Source organism: Melanerpes formicivorus, unplaced genomic scaffold (genome assembly GCF_026170545.1).
Source record: "Melanerpes formicivorus ecotype bairdi unplaced genomic scaffold, bMelFor1.0.p_v2 SCAF_113, whole genome shotgun sequence".
Classification (NCBI taxonomy): Eukaryota; Metazoa; Chordata; class Aves; order Piciformes; family Picidae; genus Melanerpes; species Melanerpes formicivorus.
In genome coordinates, this window is record NW_027142465.1 from 507,888 (window position 1) to 533,959 (window position 26,072).

At 63.1% G+C, this 26,072-nt stretch overlaps 1 protein-coding gene across 2 annotated transcripts; it reads right to left on the minus strand.

Annotated features, from left to right (window-relative positions):
- Positions 1 to 724: 724 nt before the first annotated feature.
- On the minus strand, positions 725 to 21,324 carry PLCD3 (phospholipase C delta 3). Of its 2 annotated transcripts, XM_068167154.1 has the most exons (16): positions 21,132 to 21,324; positions 17,503 to 17,664; positions 15,976 to 16,204; positions 15,201 to 15,330; positions 14,471 to 14,696; positions 13,365 to 13,566; positions 10,987 to 11,131; positions 10,746 to 10,898; positions 10,510 to 10,668; positions 9,732 to 9,767; positions 7,983 to 8,142; positions 6,849 to 6,965; positions 6,613 to 6,761; positions 3,003 to 3,138; positions 1,721 to 1,870; positions 1,456 to 1,636 (listed from the first exon to the last, which is right to left on the minus strand). In XM_068167154.1, the coding sequence occupies exons 1-16, from the start codon at positions 21,232 to 21,234 to the stop codon at positions 1,548 to 1,550; spliced, it is 2,346 nt and encodes a 781-aa protein (XP_068023255.1). In that variant the 5' UTR covers positions 21,235 to 21,324; the 3' UTR covers positions 1,456 to 1,547. The 2 variants fall into 2 exon arrangements, with proteins under 2 accessions (XP_068023256.1, XP_068023255.1); XM_068167155.1 differs by lacking the exon at positions 6,613 to 6,761 and having other exon boundaries at positions 725 to 1,636.
- Between the last annotated feature and the right edge of the window lie 4,748 nt (positions 21,325 to 26,072).

Below are 26,072 nucleotides of genomic sequence, written 5' to 3' on the forward strand. Positions count from 1 at the left end.
CGGAAGCCTGGATGCGCTCTGAGGGACTGCCCTGTGACACCGCCCCAGGGCTCCAGCCTCCACCCACCCTGTGCCTCTTCCACCGGGCTTGTGCTCACCTTCCGCTGCGGGAAGCTCCGAGGCAAAGGAAATGTTTTCTCTGGTGGAAAACCTTTATCCCGGCAAGAGACCTCGGGGAACAAGCACCTGGGCAGCCTGCCACCTCCTGCCAGGACATCAGCCGTGCCCACCGACGCTCCAAGCTGCTCCTGAGCTCTCAGCCAAAGGTCTCCAAAGCTGCACACCAAGGCCAAGCTGCCATCTATGCACTCCTGCACCTCCTGTCCCTCTGTGTCCCCCGTGCTGCAGCCTGGACCCTGAGGGGCTCTGCCCAGCCCAGCCTGGACCCGCAGAGCTTCGGCGGGGACCCAGGAGCTTGTCACAGCCCCGCGGGCGGCGCCGTTGCGTTCCCTCTGCTCACCTCTGCAAGGACCTCTGTGTCCCCTCCTGTGCCCACAGCGTCCTGGGCCGGGAGGGGCTGGGTGTGGGTGGGATGTGTCCAGCAGGATCCTTCCTCCTCCTCCTGCCCTCATGGCGGTTTTGAGGCTTCTCCCACAGGCTCCCCCCCGGCACCCAGCGGTGCTTAGCAGCTCCCTGGGGCAGTGCTGCGTTTGGGGGTGGGCTCAGCCTTCTCCCCACTGCCAGCCACGGGGCCCCAGGAGGTGACAGCGACACCGGGAGTGGCTCTGTTACAATAAAACCTTTATTCGACTGGCTTGGCATCGGGCTGTGACTTTGTGACTGTGGCTGCTGCTGGAGCAGGGCTGGGGACGTGGCCTCCAGCCAAGGAGGGGCTCAGCCCTGGGGGTGGTGGCAGTGTCCTCTCAGGGTCTGCATGGTGGCAGGGTCCCCTCCAGGGCCTTGGCCATAGGAAGTTATATCTAAGCATGAGGAGGAACTTCTCTGAGGCTGCTGGAGGCCTGGAGCAGGCTGCCAGAGAGGTGATGGAGTCTCCTCTGGGGAGATTCCAGAGCCGCCTGGATGTGTTCCTGGGTGACCTCTGGTGACCCTGCCTTGGCAGGGGGGGTTGGACTCAGTCATCTCCAGAGGTCCCTTCCAGCCCCTACCCTTCTGTGATCAGCACCCTGGGGTGATGGCACTGCCCTGGCAGCCCAGGGTAGGGCTGGCACTCAGGGTGGCTGGGGCTGGTGACATGTGTCACCATGTCACCCCCCTCCAGGGCTGCTCTGGGCTCTCAGTGGCCCAGCCACTCTGTCCTGGCTGTCACAGCATCTCTGTCCCCTTGGGGTCACAGCCAGGGAGAGGGCTGGCAGGGCACAGAGGGCAGCAGTGGAGTGGCACTATGGGGGGGGTGGCACCGGGGGACATGGAAGGGGTCCCCTACCTCCTTGGGTGCCCCAACCAGCCTTGCTGTCACCGTGGCCAGGTGAGAGGTGTCCCCAGGCTGTCCCTGCACGGGGAGTGGAGTGCCCAGGAGGGTGCCCAGCCCGTGGAGGAGCAGGTTGCTGTCCCCAGCACGGGCACACGGTGCCCTTCCCAGGGGGTCCTCAGAGGCTCTTGCAGCGAATGTGCACGAAGAGGGTGGCAGGGGCCAGGGAGGCCCCGGCCCTGGAGAGCAGGTGGATGTGACGATAGCCTGGGGACAGAGGCGGCTGCTGAGAGGGCTGGCGGCAGGCTGTGCCCAGCCCCCGGGGGGCAGCCGGGGGGCAGGCCCACCCACCTTGCCGGATGCTGGGCAGGGGCAGGGTGAACTGCCCCACGAAGTCGTTGCAGGAGGTGCTGTCGTAGTCCTCCACCACGAAGCGCAGCAGGGCCAGCTCGGGCACCCCCAGCTGGAAGCTCAGAGTCTCCTCCCAGCGCGGGTTGAAGCCTGCAGCGCCGAGGAGGGGAGGTGGGCACCGCCACCGGGGCCACCGGGGCCACCGGGGCCACCCTCTGCCCCGGCCACCGGGACCTGCTCCACTGCCACCCTGCTCAGCCCTGCCCTGGCTCAGCTGCCATCCTGCACCGGGCTGGGGGGGGACTGGGGCAGGCTGGGGGAATGGGGATGGTGCTGGGGCCAGACTGGGCTGTACTGGGGCTGGGGGGGGTGCACCGGAGGAATGGGGCTCATCCTGGTGCTGAGTGGGGCTCACCCTGGTGCTGAGTGGGGCTGTGCTGGGGAATGGGGCTCATCCTGGTGCTGAGTGGGGCTCATCCTGGTGCTGAGTGGGGCTGTGCTGGGGAATGGGGCTCATCCTGGTGCTGAGTGGGGCTGTGCTGGGGAATGGGACTCATCCTGGTGCTGAGTGGGGCTAGGCTGGGGAATGGGGCTCATCCTGGTGCTGAGTGGGGCTGTGCTGGGGAATGGGGCTCATCCTGGTGCTGAGTGGGGCTGTGCTGGGGAATGGGGCTCATCCTGGTGCTGAGTGGGGCTGTGCTGGGGAATGGGGCTCATCCTGGTGCTGAGTGGGGCTGTGCTGGGGAATGGGGCTCATCCTGGTGCTGAGTGGGGCTGTGCTGGGGAATGGGGCTCATCCTGGTGCTGAGTGGGGCTGTGCTGGGGAATGGGGCTCATCCTGGTGCTGAGTGGGGCTGTGCTGGGGAATGGGGCTCATCCTGGTGCTGAGTGGGGCTGTGCTGGGGAATGGGGCTCATCCTGGTGCTGAGTGGGGCTGTGCTGGGGAATGGGGCTCATCCTGGTGCTGAGTGGGGCTGTGCTGGGGAATGGGGCTCATCCTGGTGCTGAGTGGGGCTGTGCTGGGGAATGGGGCTCATCCTGGTGCTGAGTGGGGACCAAGTGCCCTGGGGTGTCCCTGGGATGTCCTGGGGGTCAGGGTGTCCTGGGGTGTCCCCAGGGATTGGGTGTCCCTGAGGACCAAGTGCCCTGGGGTGTCCCTGGGATGTCCTGGGGGTCAGGGTGTCCTGGGGTGTCCCCAGGGATCGGGTGCCCGAGGGCCAGGCGCTGTGGGGCGCACTCGGGGCGCGGAGGCCAGGCCAGGGGGGGCCCAGCAGCTGCTCACCATTGTTGAGCTTGTGGCGGGTCTGCTGCCGGGCGCAGTCTGCCGGGGCGCCATGGATCTCCACCCGCACGAAGGGGTCCACGATGGAGCTGCCCTTCTCCCGGTGCAGCTTGGGCAGCTGCTGTGCTGAGATCACCTGGGGGCAGGCCACAGCAGGAGGGACATGGGAGGCACAGGGCTGGATGGGGGACAGGGTTGGTGCCCCCAGAAGGGACATGGGAGGCACAGGGCTGGATGGGGGACAGGGTTGGTGCCCCCAGGAGAAGGGACATGGGAGGCACAGAGCTGGATGTGGGGACAGGGTTGGTGTCCCCAGAAGGGACATGGGAGGCACATGGCTGGATGTGGGGACAGGATTGGTGTCCCCAGAAGGGACATGGGAGGCACAGAGCTGGATGTGGGGACAGGGTTGGTGTCCCCAGGAGAAGGGCATGGGAGGCACATGGCCTGATGTGGGGACAGGGTTGGTGTCCCCAGAAGGGACATGGGAGGCACAGAGCTGGATGTAGGACAGGGTTGATGTCCCCAGAAGGGACATGGGAGGCACAGAGCTGGATGTGGGGACAGGGTTGGTGTCCCCAGAAGGGACATGGGAGGCACAGAGCTGGATGTGGGACAGGGTTGATGTCCCCAGAAGGGACATGGGAGGCACATGGCTGGATGTAGGACAGGGTTGATGTCCCCAGAAGGGACATGGGAGGCACAGAGCTGGATGTGGGGACAGGGTTGGTGTCCCCAGAAGGGACATGGGAGGCACTGGGCTGGATGTAGGACAGGGTTGATGTCCCCAGAAGGGACATGGGAGGCACAGAGCTGGATGTAAGGACAGGGTTGGTGTCCCCAGGAGAAGGGACATGGGAGGCACAGGGCTGGATGTAGGACAGGGTTGGTGTCCCCAGGAGAAGGGACATGGGAGGCACAGAGCTGGATGTGGGGACAGGGTTGGTGTCCCCAGGACAAGGGACATGGGAGGCACAGGGCTGGATGTGGGACAGGGTTGGTGTCCCCAGGAGGAGGGACATGGGAGGCACAGGGCTGGATGTGGGACAGGGTTGGTGTCCCCAGGACAAGGGACATGGGAGGCACAGAGCTGGATGTGGGACAGGGTTGGTGTCCCCAGGAGAAGGGACATGGGAGGCACAGAGCTGGATGTGGGACAGGGTTGGTGTCCCCAGAAGGGACATGGGAGGCACAGGGCTGGATGTGGGACAGGGTTGGTGTCCCCAGGAGAAGGGACATGGGAGGCACAGGGCTGGATGTGGGACAGGGTTGGTGTCCCCAGGAGGAGGGACATGGGAGGCACAGAGCTGGATGTGGGACAGGGTTGGTGTCCCCAGGAGGAGGGACATGGGAGGCACAGAGCTGGATGTGGGACAGGGTTGGTGTCCCCAGGAGAAGGGACATGGGAGGCACAGGGCTGGATGTGGGACAGGGTTGGTGTCCCCAGGAGAAGGGACATGGGAGGCACAGAGCTGGATGTGGGGACAGGGTTGGTGTCCCCAGAAGGGACATGGGAGGCACAGGGCTGGATGTGGGACAGGGTTGGTGTCCCCAGAAGGGACATGGGAGGCACAGAGCTGGATGTGGGGACAGGGTTGGTGTCCCCAGAAGGGACATGGGAGGCACAGAGCTGGATGTGGGGACAGGGTTGGTGTCCCCAGAAGGGACATGGGAGGCACAGGGCTGGATGTGGGGACAGGGTTGGTGTCCCCAGAAGGGACATGGGAGGCACAGAGCTGGATGTGGGGACAGGGTTGGTGTCCCCAGGAGAAGGGACATGAGAGGCACATGGCTGGATGTGGGACAGGGTTGGTGTCCCCAGAAGGGACATGGGAGGCACAGAGCTGGATGTGGGGACAGGGTTGGTGTCCCCAGGAGAAGGGACATGAGAGGCACATGGCTGGATGTGGGGACAGGGTTGGTGTCCCCAGAAGGGACATGGGAGGCACATGGCTGAGTGTGGGACAGGGTTGGTGTCCCCAGGAGAAGGGACATGGGAGGCACAGAGCTGGATGTGGGACAGGGTTGGTGTCCCCAGGAGGGACATGGGAGGCACAGGGCTGGATGTGGGACAGGGTTGGTGTCCCCAGAAGGGACATGGGAGGCACAGAGCTGGATGTGGGACAGGGTTGGTGTCCCCAGGAGAAGGGACATGGGAGGCACAGAGCTGGATGTGGGGACAGGGTTGGTGTCCCCAGGAGAAGGGACATGGGAGGCACAGAGCTGGATGTGGGACAGGGTTGGTGTCCCCAAAAGGGACATGGGAGGCACAGGGCTGGATGTGGGACAGGGTTGGTGTCCCCAGAAGGGACATGGGAGGCACAGAGCTGGATGTGGGACAGGGTTGGTGTCCCCAGGAGAAGGGACATGGGAGGCACAGGGCTGGATGTGGGGACAGGGTTGGTGTCCCCAGAAGGGACATGGGAGGCACAGGGCTGGATGTGGGACAGGGTTGGTGTCCCCAGAAGGGACATGGGAGGCACAGAGCTGGATGTGGGGACAGGGTTGGTGTCCCCAGAAGGGACATGGGAGGCACAGAGCTGGATGTGGGACAGGGTTGGTGTCCCCAGGAGGAGGGACATGGGAGGCACATGGCTGGATGTGGGACAGGGTTGGTGTCCCCAGAAGGGACATGTGTGGCACATGGCTGGGTGTGGGACAGGGTTGGTGTCCCCAGGAGAAGGGACATGGGAGGCACAGAGCTGGATGTGGGACAGGGTTGGTGTCCCCAGAAGGGACATGGGAGGCACATGGCTGGATGTGGGGACAGGGTTGGTGTCCCCAGGACAAGGGACATGGGAGGCACATGGCTGGATGTGGGGACAGGGTTGGTGTCCCCAGAAGGGACATGGGAGGCACATGGCTGGATGTGGGACAGGGTTGGTGTCCCCAGGAGGAGGGACATGGGAGGCACAGAGCTGGATGTGGGACAGGGTTGGTGTCCCCAGGAGGAGGGACATGGGAGGCACAGAGCTGGATGTGGGACAGGGTTGGTGTCCCCAGGAGGAGGGACATGGGAGGCACAGAGCTGGATGTGGGGACAGGGTTGGTGTCCCCAGAAGGGACATGGGAGGCACATGGCTGGATGTGGGACAGGGTTGGTGTCCCCAGAAGGGACATGGGAGGCACAGAGCTGGATGTGGGACAGGGAATTCTCAGCAGGAATGGGGATGGGGTGGAGAGGAGGGAGGTGTTTGTCACCACCCACGAGAAGGGACATGGGCAGCATATGGCTGGGCACAGGGTCAAGGTTGGTGTCCCCAGGAGAAGGGAGGTGGGTGGCACTTGGCCTGGGCTGGGGTCGGTGTCACCCACGGGAAGGTATGCAAGTGCCACCCGGATGGACACGGGGTGGTACATGGCTGGATGTGAGGCTGCTGTCACCCAGAAGGAACAGGGCTGGCACCTGGCTGGCCCTGGGGTTGGCACCACCCAGGGGGGACGTGGGTGGCGAGTGGCCGGGTGTGGGGCTGATGTCGCCAGGGAGAAAGGGCTGCAGGTGGCACTTGGCCGGGCACGGGGACGCGCCGAGCGCCGCCCGGCAGGGAGGTGGGTGGCACCCAGGCAGCCCTGGGGCCGGGGGGAGCCGGGGGGAGCGGGGAGCCCTCACCCTGACGCGCAGCAGCAGGCTGGGGGAGCCCTGTGCCGGGAAGCTGCGCAGGCAGGGCGGCTTCAGCGCGTAGCCGCAGCGCCCGTTGCCCAGGAAGCGCCCCGCGTTCAGGTCCATCGCGTAGCCCGGCGTCTGGAAGTTGAGGGCCACTGTGGGAGGCAAGGGGCAGGGGCTCAGGGGCACTGAAAGCTCCAGGGTGGGTGCCAGGTGTGCCCCAGGGGCCGTTGGGTGCTCACCCAGCTGGCATCCAGCGTTCCACATCTCCTGGGGGTTGTAGTTGGAGGAGTTCATCTTCAGCCCCAGGGGGTAGACGCGGCTGAGCTGCTGGGCGTTGTACCGGACCAGGGCTGGGCCTGGGGGGGGCCACAGCTCAGAGGGGTGGAGGCACCCATGGGTGCTGCTGAGGGGCCCTGCCAGGGGGGGACGGTGCCCTGCCTATGCCCCTGCTCCTGGGGACACGGATGGAGCCTGCCCAGCTGAGAGAGTCCAGAGCCAGAAATGAGACCCAGGCCCTGAAACTGCGCCCCTGGGTTCAGACCCCAGCTCTGCAGCTTGGCCTTGGACCCCAGACCCTGACCCCAGACCCACCCTGGAAGCTGACCCACATCTCATTTCCCAGCCCTGGAATCCAGACACTGCCCCTGGGTGCTGACCCCACACCTTGACTTTAGACCCTGAACTCTGACCCTGGCCCCCAGACTCTGAACTGAAACCTTTAATCCCAGACCCTGATCCTAGATCCTGACCCTGGAACCAGGACTCTGAACTGAAACCTTTAATCCCAGACCCTGATCCTAGATCCTGACCCTGGAACCAGGACTCTGAACTGAAACCTTTAATCCCAGACCTGATCCCAGACCTCAGACCCTGGACTCCAGCTGGACCTTGACCCTGGATCCTGACCCTGGGACCCCTGACCCCGGAACCTGGACTCTGAACTGAAACCTTTAATCCCAGACCTGATCCCAGACCTCAGACCCTGGACTCCAGCCCAGACCTTGACCCTGGATCCTGACCCTGGAGCCCAGACCTTGTCTCTGGATCTCCAACTCTGACCTCAGACCTTGACCTCAAATCCTGACCTGGACCCCAGATCTCAGTCCCTGGACCTTGACCCAGACCTTACTCCCAGACTCCAGATGTGCCCCTGGATGCAGATGCCACATCCCAAGCTCTGACCCCAGACCTGGGGGTCTGTGACCCTCATTCTGGTCACCAGGCCCCAGTCCTACCAGACCAAAGCAGCCCAGCCAGGGCCACCCTGCTCCCAGCCTCCAGCCGTGGAGCCAGCCTGGTGGCAGAGCTCTCAGCCCCATCCTGTGCAGGCAGGAGCATGGAGCCACTGTCCCCAGCCCTGCCCCGTGGCTCACCCGCCTCCCTGATGAGCTTCCGTGCCTTCCTCTCGCTGAAGGAGGAGATCTCCCAGGGCCGGGGGTGGCGCAGGGCGTGTGCCAGGCCGGGGAAGGGCACAGCCTGGCAGTACACCACCGTGGCTGACAGCTCTGGGGCCACCTGTGAGGCATCCTTGGCCTGCAGGAGCCAGCGTGGTGTCAGAGCCACTCTGGTTCTGGTGGCCCTCTGCCTGCCTGAGGGCTTGTAGCCTCCCCCTCCCCCTGCTACTAATGCTGAGTGCTGAGACCTCCCAAGGTCGTGGAGACCCCAAAGTGATGGAGAGCCCCAGGGTGATGGAGAATCCCAGAGTGATGGAGAGCCCCAAAGTGATGGAGAGCCCCAGAGTGATGGAGAACCCCAGAGTGATGGAGAGCCCCAAAGTGATGGAGAGTCCCAGAGTGATGGAGAGCCCCAGAGTGATGGAGAGTCCCAGAGTGATGGAGAACCCCAGAGTGATGGAGAGCCAAGGTGGCAGAGACACCAAAGCAAGGCCCAGAGTGATGGCCCTGAGGTGATGCAGAACCAAAGCACATTGAGACCCTAAAGCTATGGAGGAGCCAAGGTGATGGAGAACTCAAGATGTTAGAGGCCTCAAGGTGATGGAGACCCTGAAGGGATGGAGAACTGAGCCAATGGAGAACACTCCCCCAGGCAGTGGAGACCCCAAGGGGTTGTGGGTGATGGAAACCCCAGAAATGGAGCAGCCAGCCCAGGGGGGGAAGAGGAAGGTTCAAGCTGAAGAGTCTCCAAGTTCTGTCCCCTCTGCTGGGCAGTGGCAACCCCTCCCTGCCCCAACCACTGCCCCAACCCCTGAGCCCACCCAGCTCCACCATACTGCCCACCCAGCTCCACTGTGCCACCCACCCAGCTCCACAGTGCCACCCACCCAGCTCCACCATACTGCCCACCCAGCTCCACCATCCCACCCAGCTCCACTGTGCCACCCACCCAGCTCCACAGTGCCACCCACCCAGCTCCACCATCCCACCCAGCTCCACCATACTGCCCACCCAGCTCCACTGTGCCACCCATCCAACTCCACCATCCCACCCAGCTCCACCATCCCACCCACTCAGCTCCACTCTGCCACCCACCCAGCTCCACCATCCCACCCACCCAGCTCCACCATCCCACCCAGCTCCACATTGTCACCCACCCAGCTCCACCATCCCACCCAGCTCCACCATCCCACCCACCCAGCTCCACCATCCCACCCAGCTCCACTGTGCCACCCACCCAGCTCCACCATCCCACCCAGCTCCACCATCCCACCCACCCAGCTCCACTCTGCCATCCCACCCAGCTCCACCATCCCACCCACCCAGCTCCACCATCCCACCCAGCTCCACATTGTCACCCACCCAGCTCCACCATCCCACCCAGCTCCACTCTGCCACCCACCCAGCTCCACCATCCCACCCAGCTCCACTGTGCCACCCACCCAGCTCCACCATCCCACCCAGCTCCACCATCCCACCCAGCTCCACCATCCCACCCAGCTCCACTCTGCCACCCACCCAGCTCCACCATCCCACCCAGCTCCACTATCCCACCCAGCTCCATCATCCCACCCAGCTCCACTGTGCCACCCACCCAGCTCCACCATCCCACCCAGCTCCACTATCCCACCCAGCTCCATCATCCCACCCAGCTCCACTGTGCCACCCACCCAGCTCCACCATCCCACCCAGCTCCACCATCCCACCCAGCTCCACTGTGCCACCCACCTGCAGCGGTCTGATCTCCTGCAGCGACTGGCAGGACTGGAAGAGAGCAGGCTTGAGTCACACCCAGAATCAACCAGGCTGGAAGAGACCTCCAAGATCATCAAGTCCAACCAATCACCTAACCCTATCTAATCAACTGGACCACGGCACTGAGTCCAGGGGTGGTGACCACCAGGGGCACTGCTGGCACACTGTGGGCCCCCAGCACCATCAGGACACCACAGTTCTCTACGACCACCAGGACACCATGGGCTCCCATCCCCACCAGGACACCATGGCCTCCTATCCCCACCAGGACACCATGACCTCCCATCCCCACCAGGACACCATGGCCTCCATCCCCACCAGGACACCATGGGCACCATCCCCACCAGGACACCACGGGCTCCATCCCCACCAGGACACCATGGGCACCATCCCCACCAGGACACCACAGGCTCCATCCCCACCAGGACACCATGACCTCCCATCCCCACCAGGACACCATGGCCTCCATCCCCACCAGGACACCATGGGCTCCATCCTCGCCAGGACACCATGGCCTCCATCCCCACCAGGACACCCTGGGCTCCATCACCACCAGGACACCCTGGGCTCCATCCCCGCCAGGACACCATGGGCTCTATCACCACCAGGACACCACGGGCTCTATCACCACCAGGACACCATGGCCTCCCATCCCCACCAGGACACCCTGGGCTCCAGCACCACCAGGACACTATGGTTCTCCAGGGATGCTGTGGTCCCTTGACACCATAGCCCTGGCAGAGCTCCTTACCTGCCGTCTGCTTCTCTCCTGAAGCTTCTCCTCCTCTTCTTCTTCCTCCTCCTCCTCGTCCTCCTCCTCCTCTGGATCCAGAAGGCAGGTGACACCCTGGGGCTCACACCATGGCTCTGGCAGCTTCTTGCCCTTCACTAGGACCTTCCCTTTCAGCTGCTGCAGGAGGCAGGGCTGAGGTCAGGGCGTGCAGGGCGCATGGGGGCACGGTGTGGGGGGTGGGCAGGAGGCCTTACCTCCGGGGAGGGGAGGCTGTGGGGGTCCTGCCCCTCCAGCGGCTGCGTCAGCAGCATGTCCCCCAGGATGGCTCTCATGTGGCGAGCCATGGTGGCCTGCTGCTCCAGCCCACAGTGGTTCTCCAGGGACAGGATGACAGGGTAGGGAGATTGCTGGGGACAGGGACAGGGACAGGCAGCGCTCAGCACCCAGCACCCAGCACCAGCAGCAGCGCGCCCCGGGCCGTGGCACCGGGCTCACCTTGAAGGCGTAGTCGCGGATGGCCTCCAGGACATCCCGGAAGAGGATCTTGGAGGTGAGGGTGTGGCCGTGGTACACCACAGGCTCCCCGGCAGCGCCCTCCCAGCAGTCCAGCTCCACGCAGCGGCACCCGGCCGTCAGCGCCCTGCTGGAGCACTGCACCGCTCAGCGCTGCACTGCCACTGCGCTGCTGAGTCCCTGCACTGCCACTGCGCTGCTGAGTCCCTGCACTTCCACTGCACCGCTCAGCGCTGCACTGCCACTGCACAGCTGAGTCCCTGCACTGCCACTGCTCAGTACTGCACTGCCACTGCACCACTCAGTGCTGCACTGCCACTGCGCTGCTGAGTCCCTGCACTGCCACTGCACCGCTGAGTCCCTGCACTGCCACTGCGCTGCTGAGTCCCTGCACTGCCACTGCGCTGCTGAGTCCCTGCACTGCCACTGCGCTGCTGAGTCCCTGCACTGCCACTGCACCGCTCAGCGCTGCACTGCCACTGCGCTGCTGAGTCCCTGCACTGCCACTGCACCGCTGAGTCCCTGCACTGCCACTGCACCGCTCAGCGCTGCACTGCCACTGCGCTGCTGAGTCCCTGCACTGCCACTGCACTGCTGAGTCCCTGCACTGCCACTGCACTGCTGAGTCCCTGCACTGCCACTGCACCGCGCAGTGCTGCACTGCACTGCTCAGCGCTGCACTGCCACTGCGCTGCTGAGTCCCTGCACTGCCACTGTGCTGCTGAGTCCCTGCACTGCCACTGCACCGCTCAGTGCTGCACTGCCACTGCGCTGCTGAGTCCCTGCACTGCCACTGCACTGCTGAGTCCCTGCACTGCCACTGCGCTGCTGAGTCACTGCACTGCCACTGCGCTGCTGAGTCCCTGCACTGCCACTGCACCGCTCAGCGCTGCACTGCCACTGCACTGCTGAGTCACTGCACTGCCACTGCGCAGCTGAGTCCCTGCACTGCCACTGCGCAGCTGAGTCCCTGCACTGCCACTGCGCTGCTGAGTCCCTGCACTGCCACTGCGCTGCTGAGTCCCTGCACTGCCACTGCACCGCTCAGCGCTGCACTGCCACTGCGCTGCTGAGTCCCTGCACTGCCACTGCACTGCTCAGCGCTGCACTGCCACTGCGCTGCTGAGTCCCTGCACTGCCACTGCGCAGCTGAGTCCCTGCACTGCCACTGCGCAGCTGAGTCCCTGCACTGCCACTGCACCGCTCAGCGCTGCACTGCCACTGCGCTGCTGAGTCCCTGCACTGCCACTGCACCGCGCAGTGCTGCACTGCGCTGCTGAGTCCCTGCACTGCCACTGCACCGCGCAGTGCTGCACTGCGCTGCTGAGTCCCTGCACTGCCACTGCGCTGCTGAGTCCCTGCACTGCCACTGCGCAGCTGAGTCCCTGCACTGCCACTGCACTGCTCAGTGCTGCACTGCCACTGCGCTGCTGAGTCCCTGCACTGCCACGGCTCAGTGCTTGCACTGCCACTGCACTGCTGAGTCCCTGCACTGCTCAGTGCCTGCACTGCACCACTCAGTGCTGCACTGCCACTGCACCGCTCAATGCTGCACTGCACCGCTCAGTGCTGCGCTGCACTGCTCAGTGCTGCACTGCACTGCTCAGTGCCTGCACTGCCACTGCTCAGTGCTGCACTGCACCGCTCAGTACTGCATTGCACTGCTCAGTGCCTGCACTGCCACTGCTCAGTGCTGCATTGCACTGCTCAGTGCCTGCACTGCACCGCTCAGTGCCTGCACTGCACCGCTCAGTGCCTGCACTGCCACTGTGCTGCTGAATCCCTACACTGCCACTGCACCGCTCAGTGCTGCACTGCACTGCTCAGTGCTGCATTGCACCACTCAGTACTGCACTGCACTTCTCAGTGCCTGCACTGCCACTGCTCAGTGCTGCATTGCACCACTCAGTACTGCACTGCACTGCTCAGTGCTGCATTGCACCGCTCAGTACTGCACTGCACTGCTCAGTGCCTGCACTGCCACTGCTCAGTGCTGCATTGCACTGCTCAGTGCCTGCACTGCCACTGCACTGTCACCAGCACCTCTGAGTCCCTGCACTGTCACCATTCCGGCACCACACTGCTGTGTCCCTGCAGTGTCACTGCACAGCCACCACTGAGTCCCTGCACTGCCACCACATTGCCACTGCTATGTCCCTGCACTGCCACCACACAGCCACCTCTGTGTCCCTGCACTGCCACCACTCTGCCACCGCTGTGTCCCTGCACTGCTACTGCACTGCCACTGCACTGCCACTGCTGAGTGCCTGCACTGCCACCACACCACCAGCGCTGAGTCCCTGCACCTCCCCAAACCACATCACCCTCAGGGCATGCAGCACCCGCCCAGGGGCACCCACCTGACGTAGGCTTCGGTGCTGCTGGTGCCCCCAATCTGGTTGCGGGTCAGGTAGGTGTTGTGGGAGGAGGAGATGAAGTAGTGGCACAGGGGCTGGCTCATGTCCTGGTGTACCTTGGTGTGCTCCTGGTTGAAGATGTCCCCAGCAGCCGAGAGCAGATACATCATGAAGCCATCCAGCATCATCAGGTCCTGCTGCCTGGCTGCAGGGCACAGCGCTGGGGTGTCAATGGCACATTGCTGGCAAGGTGGCAACCCAGCAGCTGTCCCCAGCTGGATGTTCCCTGTCTCCCTGCAGCGTCATGCTCAGCCCAGACCTGGCACTGTAGCACCCAAAGGACATACAAGCTCCCTTGAGTGTCCCACCTCCATCATGGTATCACAGTATCACCAAGGTTGGAAGAGACCTCAAGGATCATCAAGTCCAACCTGGCACCACAGACCTCATGACTAAACCATGGTACCAAGTGCCACATCCAATCCCCTCCTGAACACCTCCAGGGATGGGGACTCCACCACCTCCCTGGGCAGCACACTCCAGTGATGACTGGTGCTGCTCATCCTGCTAGTGCCACATTCACCTGGCATGCTGGCACTCATGACATGTTGAGGGTCCCTGTCCCCACCCTCCTGTCCTGTGTCCTCAGAGTGCTATGTTCACGGTCCCCTTGGTGTCCCATCTCCACATGGATGCCACATCTACCCCAGGGGTAATGTGTAGAGTTCCTCCACCCTCCCTACGATGTCACCTATCCTCCTGGCACTACATCCACCCTGGACCAGCCATGGTAGTACCTTTCCAGCGTGGGATTCATGATAGGGCTGGCACTGCATCACCCATGGAGGTCCACCTGCTGCCCATCCCCACCTTCACGTGCTCTGTCCCCACAACACCACATCCCCCCCGGACCCACCGAGGCCACCACTGACACTTGCTGCCACCTTGGGGAGGGGACAGGAGGACACACAACCGAGTCTTGGAGGACCTCCTATACCACCTTGGAGGGTGAGAGCACCAAGCAAAGTGCCATCCCCACCCCCTCCCCCACCTGCCTGGGCTCCAGCAGCACCCATCCCCCCCTGCCCGCAGCCGGTGCCCAGCCCTACCCTTCTCGTTGAGCTCGTAGGTGCGGATGATGGCCCGCGCCTGGCGCAGGCTGGCCTCCTCGCCCTGGTCCCGCAGGAAGTCCTGCAGCTCCTCGGCCGACAGGACCAGGTCCTCTCCTGAGTAGCGCCCAAAGAGCTCCTCCAGCTCCGGCCGCCGCAGCAGCCGCCGGCAGAACTCCTCCAGCTCCCTGCCCTCCAGCCGCTCGTTGCCAGAGTGGTCGCACTCCTGCCGGGGCCAGAGCCTCAGGCACCGGCCCCTGCCCCTGCGGAGGGGCTGCGGCCGCCACCTGCCTGCTCCTTGCCTGCCCCTTGCGGTTGGCAGCTGGTGATGAGCTGGGGGGAGCTCAGTTACTGGCGTGAGGGCTCGGGCATGGGTTGTGCCTGCTGGGGTTAGGGGCATGTCCCCTCTGTCCCCCCCAGCCAGAGCCCTCTGACCCTCCGGTCTGGGGTGGAGTGGAGCAGAGCTTCAGTGCCTCAGGTTTCACCAGGTGGAAAGGGACCTCGGGAGCTGCCCCTGGGGATGGCATCCCATGGGGGGAAAGTGTCCCAGCTTGGGGACCCACAGAGTAGTGGGGGAGCCCAGCTCACCCCATACCATCATGATGGCACCCAACCCCTGGTGACGGTGGGGGGCTGTGGGTGTGATGAGCTGGACAGCTCTCTGCTCTTGGGAGGGCAGGGAAGGAGCCAGCAGCAGGGGACAGTGAGTGATGGGGCATGGGATGGGTACCTTGAAGAGCTTGTAGGCATAGCCATCATCCATGTCGATGTTGATCATCCTCAGCATGCTCTTCACCTCCCGGAAGGACATCTTGTTGTCCTTGTTCCTGTCTGCTCGCTGCAGGACCCCATGGATCCAGCTGGGCCAGGCTAAGGCAACCAGCTGGCACCACAGGGTCACAGAACCAACCAGGCTGGAACAGACCTCCAAGATCATCAAGTCCAAGATCATCCAACCCTATCTAATCAGCCAGACCGTGGCACTGAGTGCCTCATCCAGGCTCTTCTTAAACACCTCCAGGGATGCTGATCCCAACCCCTCCCTGGGCAGCACATCCCAAAGGGCAGTCTCTCTGTCTGGGAAGAACTTCTTGCTAAGATCCAGCCTAAACTTCCCCCTGGCACAGCTTGAGACTCTGTCCTCTTGTTCTGCAGCTGCCTGCCTGGTGCTGCTTGCCTGGGAGAAGACACCAACCCCCACCTGGCTCCAGCCTCCCTGCAGGGAGTTGCAGAGTGCAAGAAGGTCTCCCCTGAGCCTCCTCTTCTGCAGGCTAAGCAACCCCAGCTCCCTCAGCCTCTCCTCCCAGGGCTGTGCTCCAGACCCCTCCCCAGCCTTGTCCTCCAGACCCCTACTCATCCTTGTCCTCCAGACCCCTCCCCAGCCTTGTCCTCCAGACCCCTACTCATCCTTGTCCTCCAGACCCCTCCCCAGCCCTGTCCTCCAGACCCCTCCACTGCTCTCCCCACCTTGTCCCCAAGCTCCCTTAGCCCCGACCAAAGGATACTGGTCGAGCTTCTCGGGCTGGCTCATGGCTTGCAGCCTCCCCATCAGCTTGGTGAGGCCCTGCACCCAGTGGCGGGCATCCTCCTCCCCCCGGGCAGCCAGGTCCAGGTTTTTGCGCTTGCCCTTGAGGACGATGGTGAAGCAGTGGCGCTCGGGGAAGCCGGCGCCGAACTTGCGCAGCCCTTCCGACTGGTGTCCCTCACGCACCCCCTCGACGTGCAGCACCGAGACTGCAGGCACAGGTGGACGTCGGGGCGGGGGAAGGGTCAGCCCAGGGAGGCAGGTGGTCCCTCGGCATTGCCCCCTCCCCTCCAGCCCCCCAACTCGTGGAAGATGTTCGGGCTGTGAGGGGCACCCCCGGGGACTGGGGCTCGGCTCTTGTTTGTGCCCAGTCTGGGCTTAACTCGCTAATCCCAGGCGAGACAGGAGCTGGCACTGCTGCAGGACAGCTCCATCCCCCCGCTCTGTCCCTGGCCCCATCCCCGCACTGCGGGGACAGGGGTGGGGGATGGAGCTGTCCTGCAGTGGTGCCAACTCTGGGCACCCATCCCAGGTGAGAGGATGGAAAGCAACTGGTGAGGCTGGGGAGCAGGGACAGACTGTGCCTGGGATGGAGATAGGACCTCGTGTGGGTCCCTGGGGGGATGGAGAAGGCCCAGGCCTGGGGTGCACTGGGATGTAATGGGGGGCACTGGGAAGCACTGGAAGGCACTGTGGGGCACTGGGTGCAGTGGGTTGGGTCCTGGGTGGGGATCTGTGCTCTGGGCTGGGGTCTCTGGGCAGGGTATGGCTCCCAGGCTGGAGGTATAGGTCCTGGCTTGGGGTCTGGCTGCTGGGTGGGATCTGAGTCTTCCTGGATTGGGGTCCGGGTTGCAGACAGGGGTGGGGGTCTGGGACCACAATGAGGTCCAGATCTCAGGCAGGGGTTAAAGGTGGGGGGTCTGGGTCCTGGAGTGGGGTTCTGGGACCCAGGGTGGTTGTCTGGGTTGCCTGCAAGGGTCCAAGTCTTGGGCTGGGGATTGCATCTTTAGTTGAGGTCCAGGTCCCACGTGGGTGTGTGGGTCCTGGGTGAGGGTCTGCAGCCCAGATTGGGGGCTGCACTCTGGGTGGGGGTCCAGGTTCTGGATGACAGACTGGGTCCTGGGGTGGTATCTGGGTCCTGGGCTGGTGTCTGGGTCCCAGGTGAGGGTCTGGCTGAGGATCTGGGTCCTGGGGTGGGTCCTGGGTCCTAGGGAGGGGTCTAAGTCCCAGAGTGGGGTCTGGATCCCAAGCAGGGATCTTAGATGGAGGTCTGGGTCTGGGGTTGGAATCCAGGTTCTGGGTTGGTGTCTGGGTCCTGAGTGGGGGTCTGTGTATGGGTCTGGGTCGCAGGTGAGGAGTGGAGGTCCTGGGTGGGGTTCTGGGTGCCAGCTCATGCCCTGGTGCCCATGGGCGGGTTTGGGGCACTGCCCAGGTCCCAGTCCCTCCCCGCAGCTCAGGGTCCCGTGTCCCCAGGCCCCTGGGGGGCAGTGCCCAGGCTGCCACTCACAGCTCTGCAGGGAGCCAGCTCCCCTGAAGCGTCCCTCGAAGCAGACGGTGGCACCGTCCTCCTGCAGCCGGAACAGACGCTCCCTGGGCGCCCCCCGCGACTTGACCTTCCGCAGCAGGGACCCCCGCAGCATGCGCTGCACGTCCTCATCCTCCGTCAGACCTGCAGGGGGCGGCCCGTGGGCAGCTGCCGGCAGGCACTGCAGGCCCTCGGGGGGCAGTGGAAGTACTGGGTGGGAGTCTGGGTGGGTGGGGAGCTGGTGTACATCTGTGAGCTGCATCCCCCCACACCCCGTGGGGTGGGATGGGATGGGATGGGATGGGATGGGATGGGATGGGATGGGATGGGATGGGATGGGATGGGATGGGATGGGGTGGGATGGAATGGGATGGGAAAGACAGGGCAGCATGGGACAGCATGGCACAGATGGGACAGGACAGACATAATGGGATGGGATGGGATGGGATGGGATGGGATGGGATGGGATGGGATGGGATGGGATGGGATGAGATGGGATGGGATGGGAAAGACATGATGGGACAGACAGGGCATCATGGGACAGCATGGCACGGATGGGACAGGACAGACATAATGGGATGGGATAGGATGGAATGGGATGGGATGGAATGGAATGGAATGGAATGGGATGAGTTGGGATAGGAAAGACATGATGGGACAGCCAGGGCAGCATGGAACAGCATGGCATGGATGGGACAGGACAGACATGATGGGATGGGATGGCAAAGACATGATGGACAGACAGGGTAGCATGGGACAGCATGGCATAGATGCGACAAGATAGACATGATGGGATGGGATGGGATGGGATGGGATGGGATGGGATGGGATGGGATGGGTTGTCCAGGGAGGTGGTTGAGGCCCCAGCCCTGGAGGTGTTTAAGGCCAGGCTGGCTGAGGCTCTGGGCAGCCTGATCTAGTGTGGGGTGTCCCTGCCCATGGCAGTGGGGTTGGCACTGGCTGATCCTTGTGGTCCCTTCCAACCCTGACTGATACTGGGATACTATGATACTATGATAGACATGTGGATGGATAAATATATGGATACAGGGATGCATGGACACAGGGATGCAGGGATGTCGAGGCACATGGATACACAGATGCAGGGATGCAGGGATGCAGGGATGCAAGGACACAGACAGCTGGATGCACAAACACATGGATGCATGGACACATGGATGTACTGACATATGGATGGAGAGGTGTGCAGATACATGGATGCATGGATGCAGGGATGTATGGATACAGGGATGCACTGATGCATGGACACACAGACACATGGACATGTGGATGCACTGACATGGATGGAGGGATGTGTAGACACATGGATGCAGGGATGCATGGACACACAGACACATGGACATGTGGATGTGATGATGCACAGGCACATGGATGCACAGGCACAGGGAAGCAGGGATGTATGGATGCACAGACACATGGACAGAGGGACAGGTGGATGTGCAGACACATGGAGACATGGATGCATGGGTAGGCAGAGGCAGGGGTGTATGGATACCTGTTACATGGATGCAGGGATGGATGGATGGATGGAGGGTTGGATGGATGGATGGAGGGTTGGATGGATGGTTGGATGGATGCATGGATGCACTGATGCAAGGACACACAGACATATGGATGAACAAGCACAGGGATGGATGGACACACGGACACGGGTGCACGGGCACAGGGAGGCACTAATGCAGGGGCACATGGGTGCATGTGGAAGCAGGGATGTGTGGATTCATAGACACATGGACACAAGGACAGATGGATGCAGGGATGCATGGATGCACTGACACATGACACATGGGTGTACATATACAGGGAGGTAAGGATGCCAGGACACACAGACACATGGACACGTGGACATATGGATGTACAGACACAGAGAGGCAGGGATGCCAGGACACACAGACACACAGACACATGGATGTACAGACACAGGGAGGCAGGGATGGCAGGACACACAGACACACAGACACAGGGACACATGGATGTACAGACACAGGGAGGCAGGGATGCCAGGACACACAGACACACAGACACATGGATGTACAGACACAGGGAGGCAGGGATGCTAGGACACACAGACACACAGACACATGGACACATGGATGTACAGACACAGGGAGGCAGGGATGCCAGGACACACAGACACATGGATGTACAGACACAGGGAGGCAGGGATGGCAGGACACACAGACACACAGACACAGGGACACATGGATGTACAGACACAGGGAGGCAGGGATGGCAGGACACACAGACACATGGATGTACAGACACAGGGAGGCAGGGATGCCAGGACACACAGACACATGGATGTACAGACACAGGGAGGCAGGGATGCCAGGACACACAGACACATGGACACACAGACACAGGGAGGTAGGGATGCCAGGACACACAGACACATGGATGTACAGACACAGGGAGGCAGAGATAGCAGGACACACAGACACACAGACACATGGACACATGGATGTACAGACACAGGGAGGCAGGGATGCCAGGACACACAGACACACAGACAGGACACACAGACACACGGAGGCACAAGCAGATGGGGGCAGGGACCCAGGGCTGCAGGGACAGAAGGGACACAGGGACACAGCACTCATGGCTGCGCTGAGCCCGGTGGCTCCGGGCCAAGGGCCACACGCCCAAAGCCATGCATGGGTCAGCAAACCCTCCCTCGGTGGCAGAAGGCCAGCCCTGGCCCTGCCTCAGCACCCAGGCAGGATGCGACCCGGCTGTGCCACGGGCACGCCCTGCCCCTCCCGGCGCTCACTGTGCTGCCCAGGCCACACAGGCAGCTCTCGGGGGTCAGCAGGGCTCTGTGCCAGCAGGGCTCTGTGCCAGCAGGGCTGCTGCGGCAGCCTGTGTGGGGAAACTGAGGCAGGGGGTCAGGAGACAGCCCCAGGGAGCCGCTGGGGACAAGAAGCAGCAGGAGGTCTCCTGTCACTTGTTGCGTGGCTGAATCACAACCCCACAGCCCCTCAGCAGATCTGTTCTGGGGCTACCCTGGGGACCTCTCCAGCCGAGGGGACCCTTCCCTGCTGTTGGGGACATCAGGCACCAGGGGAACGTTTCCTGCACCGGGGCCTCTGCTGGTTCTGGGGACCCCTCACTGCCACGGGGCATCCCATCCACTTTGGAGTCACTCCTTGGCACGGGGACCCTCAGGGCCACGGGGACCCCTCCCCAGCCCTGCCGTGGGGGACTGCAGCCACCTCTGGCACAGGAAGCCTCCTGGCTGCTGCGTCCTAACCCAGCTGTGGGGACGATTTCCTGCACGGGGAATGGAGGCTTGAGGACGCTGCCTACCCCGGGGACCTCATCCACCCGCGGGACCTTTCCCTGCCGTGGGATCCCTCCTGGCCATGAGGACTATTTCCTGCGCGGGGACTCTGACTATCTTGGGGACCCCTCCCAGCCACGGGGACCCCTCTTTGCCGTGGGGGTCCCCTCCCTGTCATGGGGGTCTCCATCCACCGGGAAGCCCTGCCAGCCCCGAAGCTTCGCCCTGCGCCCCCGCCGGTACAGCTTCCCCCGCAGCTTCTGCCCTGTGCCCCCCTGCCTGTCCCGGAGGGACCGCTCCCGGGACTCACCCATTTTCTTCAAGGCTCTGCCGGGCCGGCGGGAGCCACCGGAGCCATCCAGCGGGGACCGGAGCTGCTCGGCGGCGGGACGAGCCTTCCTGCCGCAGATCATGGTGCGGGGCCGGGGTCCCGGTACTCCCGGTACCCCCGGTACCTCCCTTACCCCTGGTGTCTCCGGTACTCCGGGTGCTCCCGCTGCGCCGGTACCTCCGGTGCTTCTGTTGCTCGCTGTGCCCCGGTGCCCCCGGTTCCGGCGGTGCTCCCGGTGCCCCCGGTTCTGGCGGTGCTCCCGGTGCCCCCGGCCGGTGCAGCGAAGTTGGGCGGTGGCGAAGGACGGGGCTGGAGCTGGGCTAGGACTGGGCGGCCCGGCCGGGACCGGGGCCGGGCGCGGGGAGGTACCGGGAGGAGCCACACTTCGGCCCCGCGGTGTTAACCGTTTGTGCCGGCCCGCTCTGGACGGTGGCTGCCGGGGTGGGTCTGTACCGAGCTCCGGTCTGTACCGGCATGAGTCTCTGCCAGGGTCCGGTCTGCCCAGGGACGGGTCCGTACCGCGCATGGGTTTGCAGAGGGGACGGCCCGGAGTCCCGGTGTGCCCCCGGGGAGGTGCTCTGCACCGGGGAAAGGCCCCGGGAGTGACAGCAGTCACTTGGGTGTAACCCCAAGGGCTGTTCCACACCCGCAACGGACCGGGGGTCCACATCTTCCCCCAGGGGTCCTCCTGCACCGGGGACCGGCCCAGGGAACACCTCGGGCTCTGCCCCGGGGGCACGGCTGCCTGCTGCTGGTGGCACCCCCGTACCACCGGCAGGGACTCTGAGGATCCCCTCCACCTGTCCGGGGCAGGGGGAGCCACGACACCCTCTCTGCCATCACACCTGGGGACAGTGGCCACCCGGGGGCCATCCCATCAGGGGCCACAGTCTGACCCCACCTCGCGGGCAGGGTGACAGTGGGCAGAGAGTTGGAACAGCAGCAGCAGGACCTGGAGGCTGGCAGCAGCATGGGCAGGGCAGAGAGGAAGGTGATGGTCCCAGTGAGCTGCCAGTGCCAGAGCTCCACATGCCTGTGCAGACCTCTGTGTGTGTGTGTGTGGCTGTGTGTCCATGTCTGTGTGTCCCTGCCTCTCTCTGGGTGTTCATCCACAGAACTGTTTGGGTTGCAAAAGGCCTCCAAGACCACTGAGTCCAACCAGCAGCCCAACCCCACCATGGCCATTAAACCACAGCCCCAAGGGCCATGGCCACAGGGCTCTGGAACACCTCCATCCATGGGGACTGCACCACCTCCCTGGGCAGCCTCTGCCAGGCCCTGACCACTCCTGCAGCAAAGAAATCTTTCCTAATCTCCAACTTGAACCTCCCCTGGCACAATTTCAGACATTTCCTCTCCTTCTGTCACCTGAGCCTGGGGAGCAGAGCCCAACCCCCAGCCCTCTTCTCCAGACCCTTCCCCAGCTCTGTTGCCCTTCTCTGGCCCTGCTCAGCCTCTCAAAGTCCTTCTTGCAGTGAGAGACCCAAAACTGAACCCAGGATTCCAGCTGTGGCCTCCCCTGTGCCCAGCCCAGGGGCACCATCCCTGCCCTGCCCCTGCTGCCCACAGCATTGCTGCTCCAGCCCAGGCTGCTGGAGGCCTTCTTGGCCCCCTGGGCACTGCTGCCTCAGCTCCAGCTGCTGGCACCCAGCACCCCCAGGGCCTTTCCAGCCTGGCAGTTTCCATCCACTCTGCCCTCCCAGCCTGGAGCCTCCCTGGGGCTGTTGTGGCCCAAGTGCAGGACCCAGCCCTTGGCCTTGTTGAACCTCTGTGTGTGTGCAGCCACATCTGTGCACAAGCTCCCAGCCGTGTGCAGCTGTGCACAGCTCTGTGTATGTGTGCAGCTCCACACACACATCTGTCCAGCTGTGCCTGCTCATGTGCCCAGGGGAGCTTGTGCACCATTGTACTCCAAATCCCTCCTTTTTCACACATTCCAAACTTCCCCTTGGGCAGGAAGAACAAACTGCAGCAGCAGAGGCTGGGAGGGGATCTGCTGGAGAGCAGCACCAAGGAGAAGGACCTGGGGGTGCTGGTGGATAGCAACTCCATGGGGCAGCAATGTGCCCTGGGGGCCAAGAAGGCCAAGGGGGTGCTGGGCTGCACTCAGAGGAGTGTGGCCAGCAGAGCCAGGGAGGTTCTCCTCCCCTCTGCTCTGCCCTGCTGAGACCTCACCTGGAATATTGCATCCAGCTCTGGGCTCCCCAGCTCAGGAGGGACAGGGATCTGCTGGAGAGAGTCCAAGGGAGGCTCCAAGGATGCTGAAGGGACTGCAGCACTGCCTGGGGAGGAGAGGCTGAGAGCCCTGGGGCTGTTCAGGCTGGAGAGGAGAAGGCTGAGAGGGATCTGATCAATGGCTATCAATAGCTGAGGGCTGGGGGGCAGGAGGGAGGGGACAGGGCCAGGCTCTGCTCACTGTGCCCTGGGATAGGCCAAGGGGCAATGGATGGAAGCTGCAGCACAGGAGGTTGCAGCTCAGCAGGAGGAGGAACTTCTGCACTGTGAGGCTCCCAGAGGCCTGGAGCAGGCTGCCCAGAGAGGTTGTGGAGTCTCCTGCTCTGGAGCCTTCCCAGCCCTGCCTGGATGTGTTCCTGTGGGACCTGTGCTGGAGTCTCTGCTCCTGCTCTGGCAGGGGGTTGGACTCACAGATCTCTGGAGGTCCCTTCCAACCTCTAACATCCTGTGAGCCTCTGGTCCCACAGCCTCCACTCCCTGGTGGGACTGGGAATCAATAGGAGAATCCCCACCCTGCCCCTGCTCTGGGGTGCCAGCTGATGGAGGGGTGGCAGAGCCAGGCTGTGATGCCCAGCCTGCAGCATGGCCACAGCTGTGCCACAGGAGGTGTTGTCCCACCACGCAGCATGGCCACAGTCCATGGTGGCCACAGAGACAGGGAGGCCACCCCAGGGCTGGCTGTGGGCCCGGGAGATGCAGCAGGGGGAGATGAAACCACCGCTGCAGGCAGTGACTTCCCCCGGGGCTGGGGCACTGCCCTGGCACTGCCAACGGCTGCCACACCCAACCTGAAGCAAAGATTGGGCTCCTGGGTGATACCAGAGTGCCCTGGGGCAACATCTGGCTGCCTGCAGCAGCATCTGGGCACCCTAGGGCAAGATTGGGGCACCCTAGGGCAAGACTGGGGCACCCAGGGGCAACTTCTGGGCACCTTGAGTAAGGCTGGAGCAACCTGGAATAACATCTGGATGCCTAGGGCAACATGTAGGGCAATGTGGGGGCACCTCTGGTGACATCTGAGCACCCTGGGTGATGCCAGAGTGTCCTGGGGCAACATCTGGCTGCCTGCAGCAGCATCTGGGCACCCTAGGGCAAGATTGGGGCACCCTAGGGCAAGACTGGGGCACCCAGGGGCAACTTCTGGGCACCTTGAGTGAGGCTGGAGCAACCTGGAATAACATCTGGATGCCTAGGGCAACATGTAGGGCAATGTGGGGGCACCTCTGGTGACATCTGAGCACCCTGGGTGATACCAGAGTGCCCTGGGGCAACATCTGGCTGCCTACAGCAGCAAGTGGGCACCCTAGGGCAAGATTGGGGCACCCTAGGGCAAGACTGGGGCACCCAGGGGCAACTTCTGGGCACCATGAGTGAGGCTGGAGCAACCTGGAATAACATCTGGATGCCTAGGGCAACATGTAGGGCAATGTGGGGGCACCTCTGGTGACATCTGAGCACCCTGGGTGATGCCAGAGTGTCCTGGGGCAACATCTGGCTGCCTACAGCAGCATGTGGGCACCCTAGGGCAAGATTGGGGTACCCTGGGGCAACTTCTGGGCACTTTGGCTGCTACTGGAGTAACCTCTGGTAGCATCTGGATGGCTAGGACAACATACAGGCATCCCAGGGCAAGATTGGGGCACCCTGGGGCAACTTCTGGGCACCTTGGGTGGTACTGGAGCAACCTGGAGTAATATTTGAAGGCCTAGGGCAACATCTGGGCACCCTGGGTCAAGTGTGGGCACCCTTGGTGGCATCTGAGCATGCTGGGTGATACCTGACTATCCTGAGGCAACTTCTGGACACTTAGGGCAGCATCTGGGCACCCTGGGGCAGCGAGTGGGCACCCTGTGTGATACTTGAGTATCTCAGGGCAACATCTGGGCACCCCTCATGATAGCTGAGCATGCTAAGGGATGCTTGAATATCCTGGGGCAGTGCCTGGGCATCTAGGGCAACATCTGGACAACCTAGAGCAGCTTCTGGGCATCCTGAGGGGTGTCTGAGTACCCTGGAGCAGCACCTGAGGCAACATCTGGGCATACTGTGTGATCTCTTGTGATTCTGGAGCAACATCTGCCCGTGCAGGGCAGTATCAGGGCTCCTGTGGCAATGCCTGGGCACCCTGAGCATCTTGGGTGATAGCTGAGTGTCCTGGGAACACATCTGGGAACCCAAGTCAACATCTGGTTATTGTGGAGCAAGATCTGTATGTGCAGGGCAATATCAGGGTGCCCAGGGCAACATCTGGGCATCCTGAGTGGTATCTGAGTATCCTGGGGCAACATCTGGGCACCCTGGGGGATCTCTGCTTATCCAGGAGCAATGTGAGTACGTCCAGGGCAACATCTGGGCACCCTGGGGCAACATCTGGGCATCCTGAGTGGTATCTGGGCATCCTGTGGCAACATCTGGGCATCCTGAGTGGTATCTGGGCATCCTGGGGCAACATCTGGGCATTCTGGGACAACATCTGGGCACCCTGAGTGGTCTGTGGTTATCCTGGAGCAACATCTGGGCATCCTAGCTGATACCTGGGCACCCTGGGGCAATACTTAGGTGCTGCAGTTCAAGACTTGTGTGACCCATGCAACATCTGGACAGCTCAGGTGACATCTGGGCGGCCCCTTGGCTGTGTTTGGCAGGGATTACAACCCTCCATGGATCCTCTGGGGGGTATGGGGA

Bases quoted from the DNA above. Each gene is read 5' to 3' on its own strand.
- PLCD3 (XM_068167154.1), bottom strand. From the start codon at position 21,234: ATGATCTGCGGCAGGAAGGCTCGTCCCGCCGCCGAGCAGCTCCGGTCC. The intron at 9,768-10,509 runs GTAAGGAGCTCT...GCTCTCTTCCAG, and splicing joins AGGAGAGAAGCAGACGGCAG to TCCTGCCAGTCGCTGCAGGA. The intron at 3,139-6,612 runs GTGAGGGCTCCC...GCCTGCCCCCAG, and splicing joins GCCTGCTGCTGCGCGTCAGG to GTGATCTCAGCACAGCAGCT.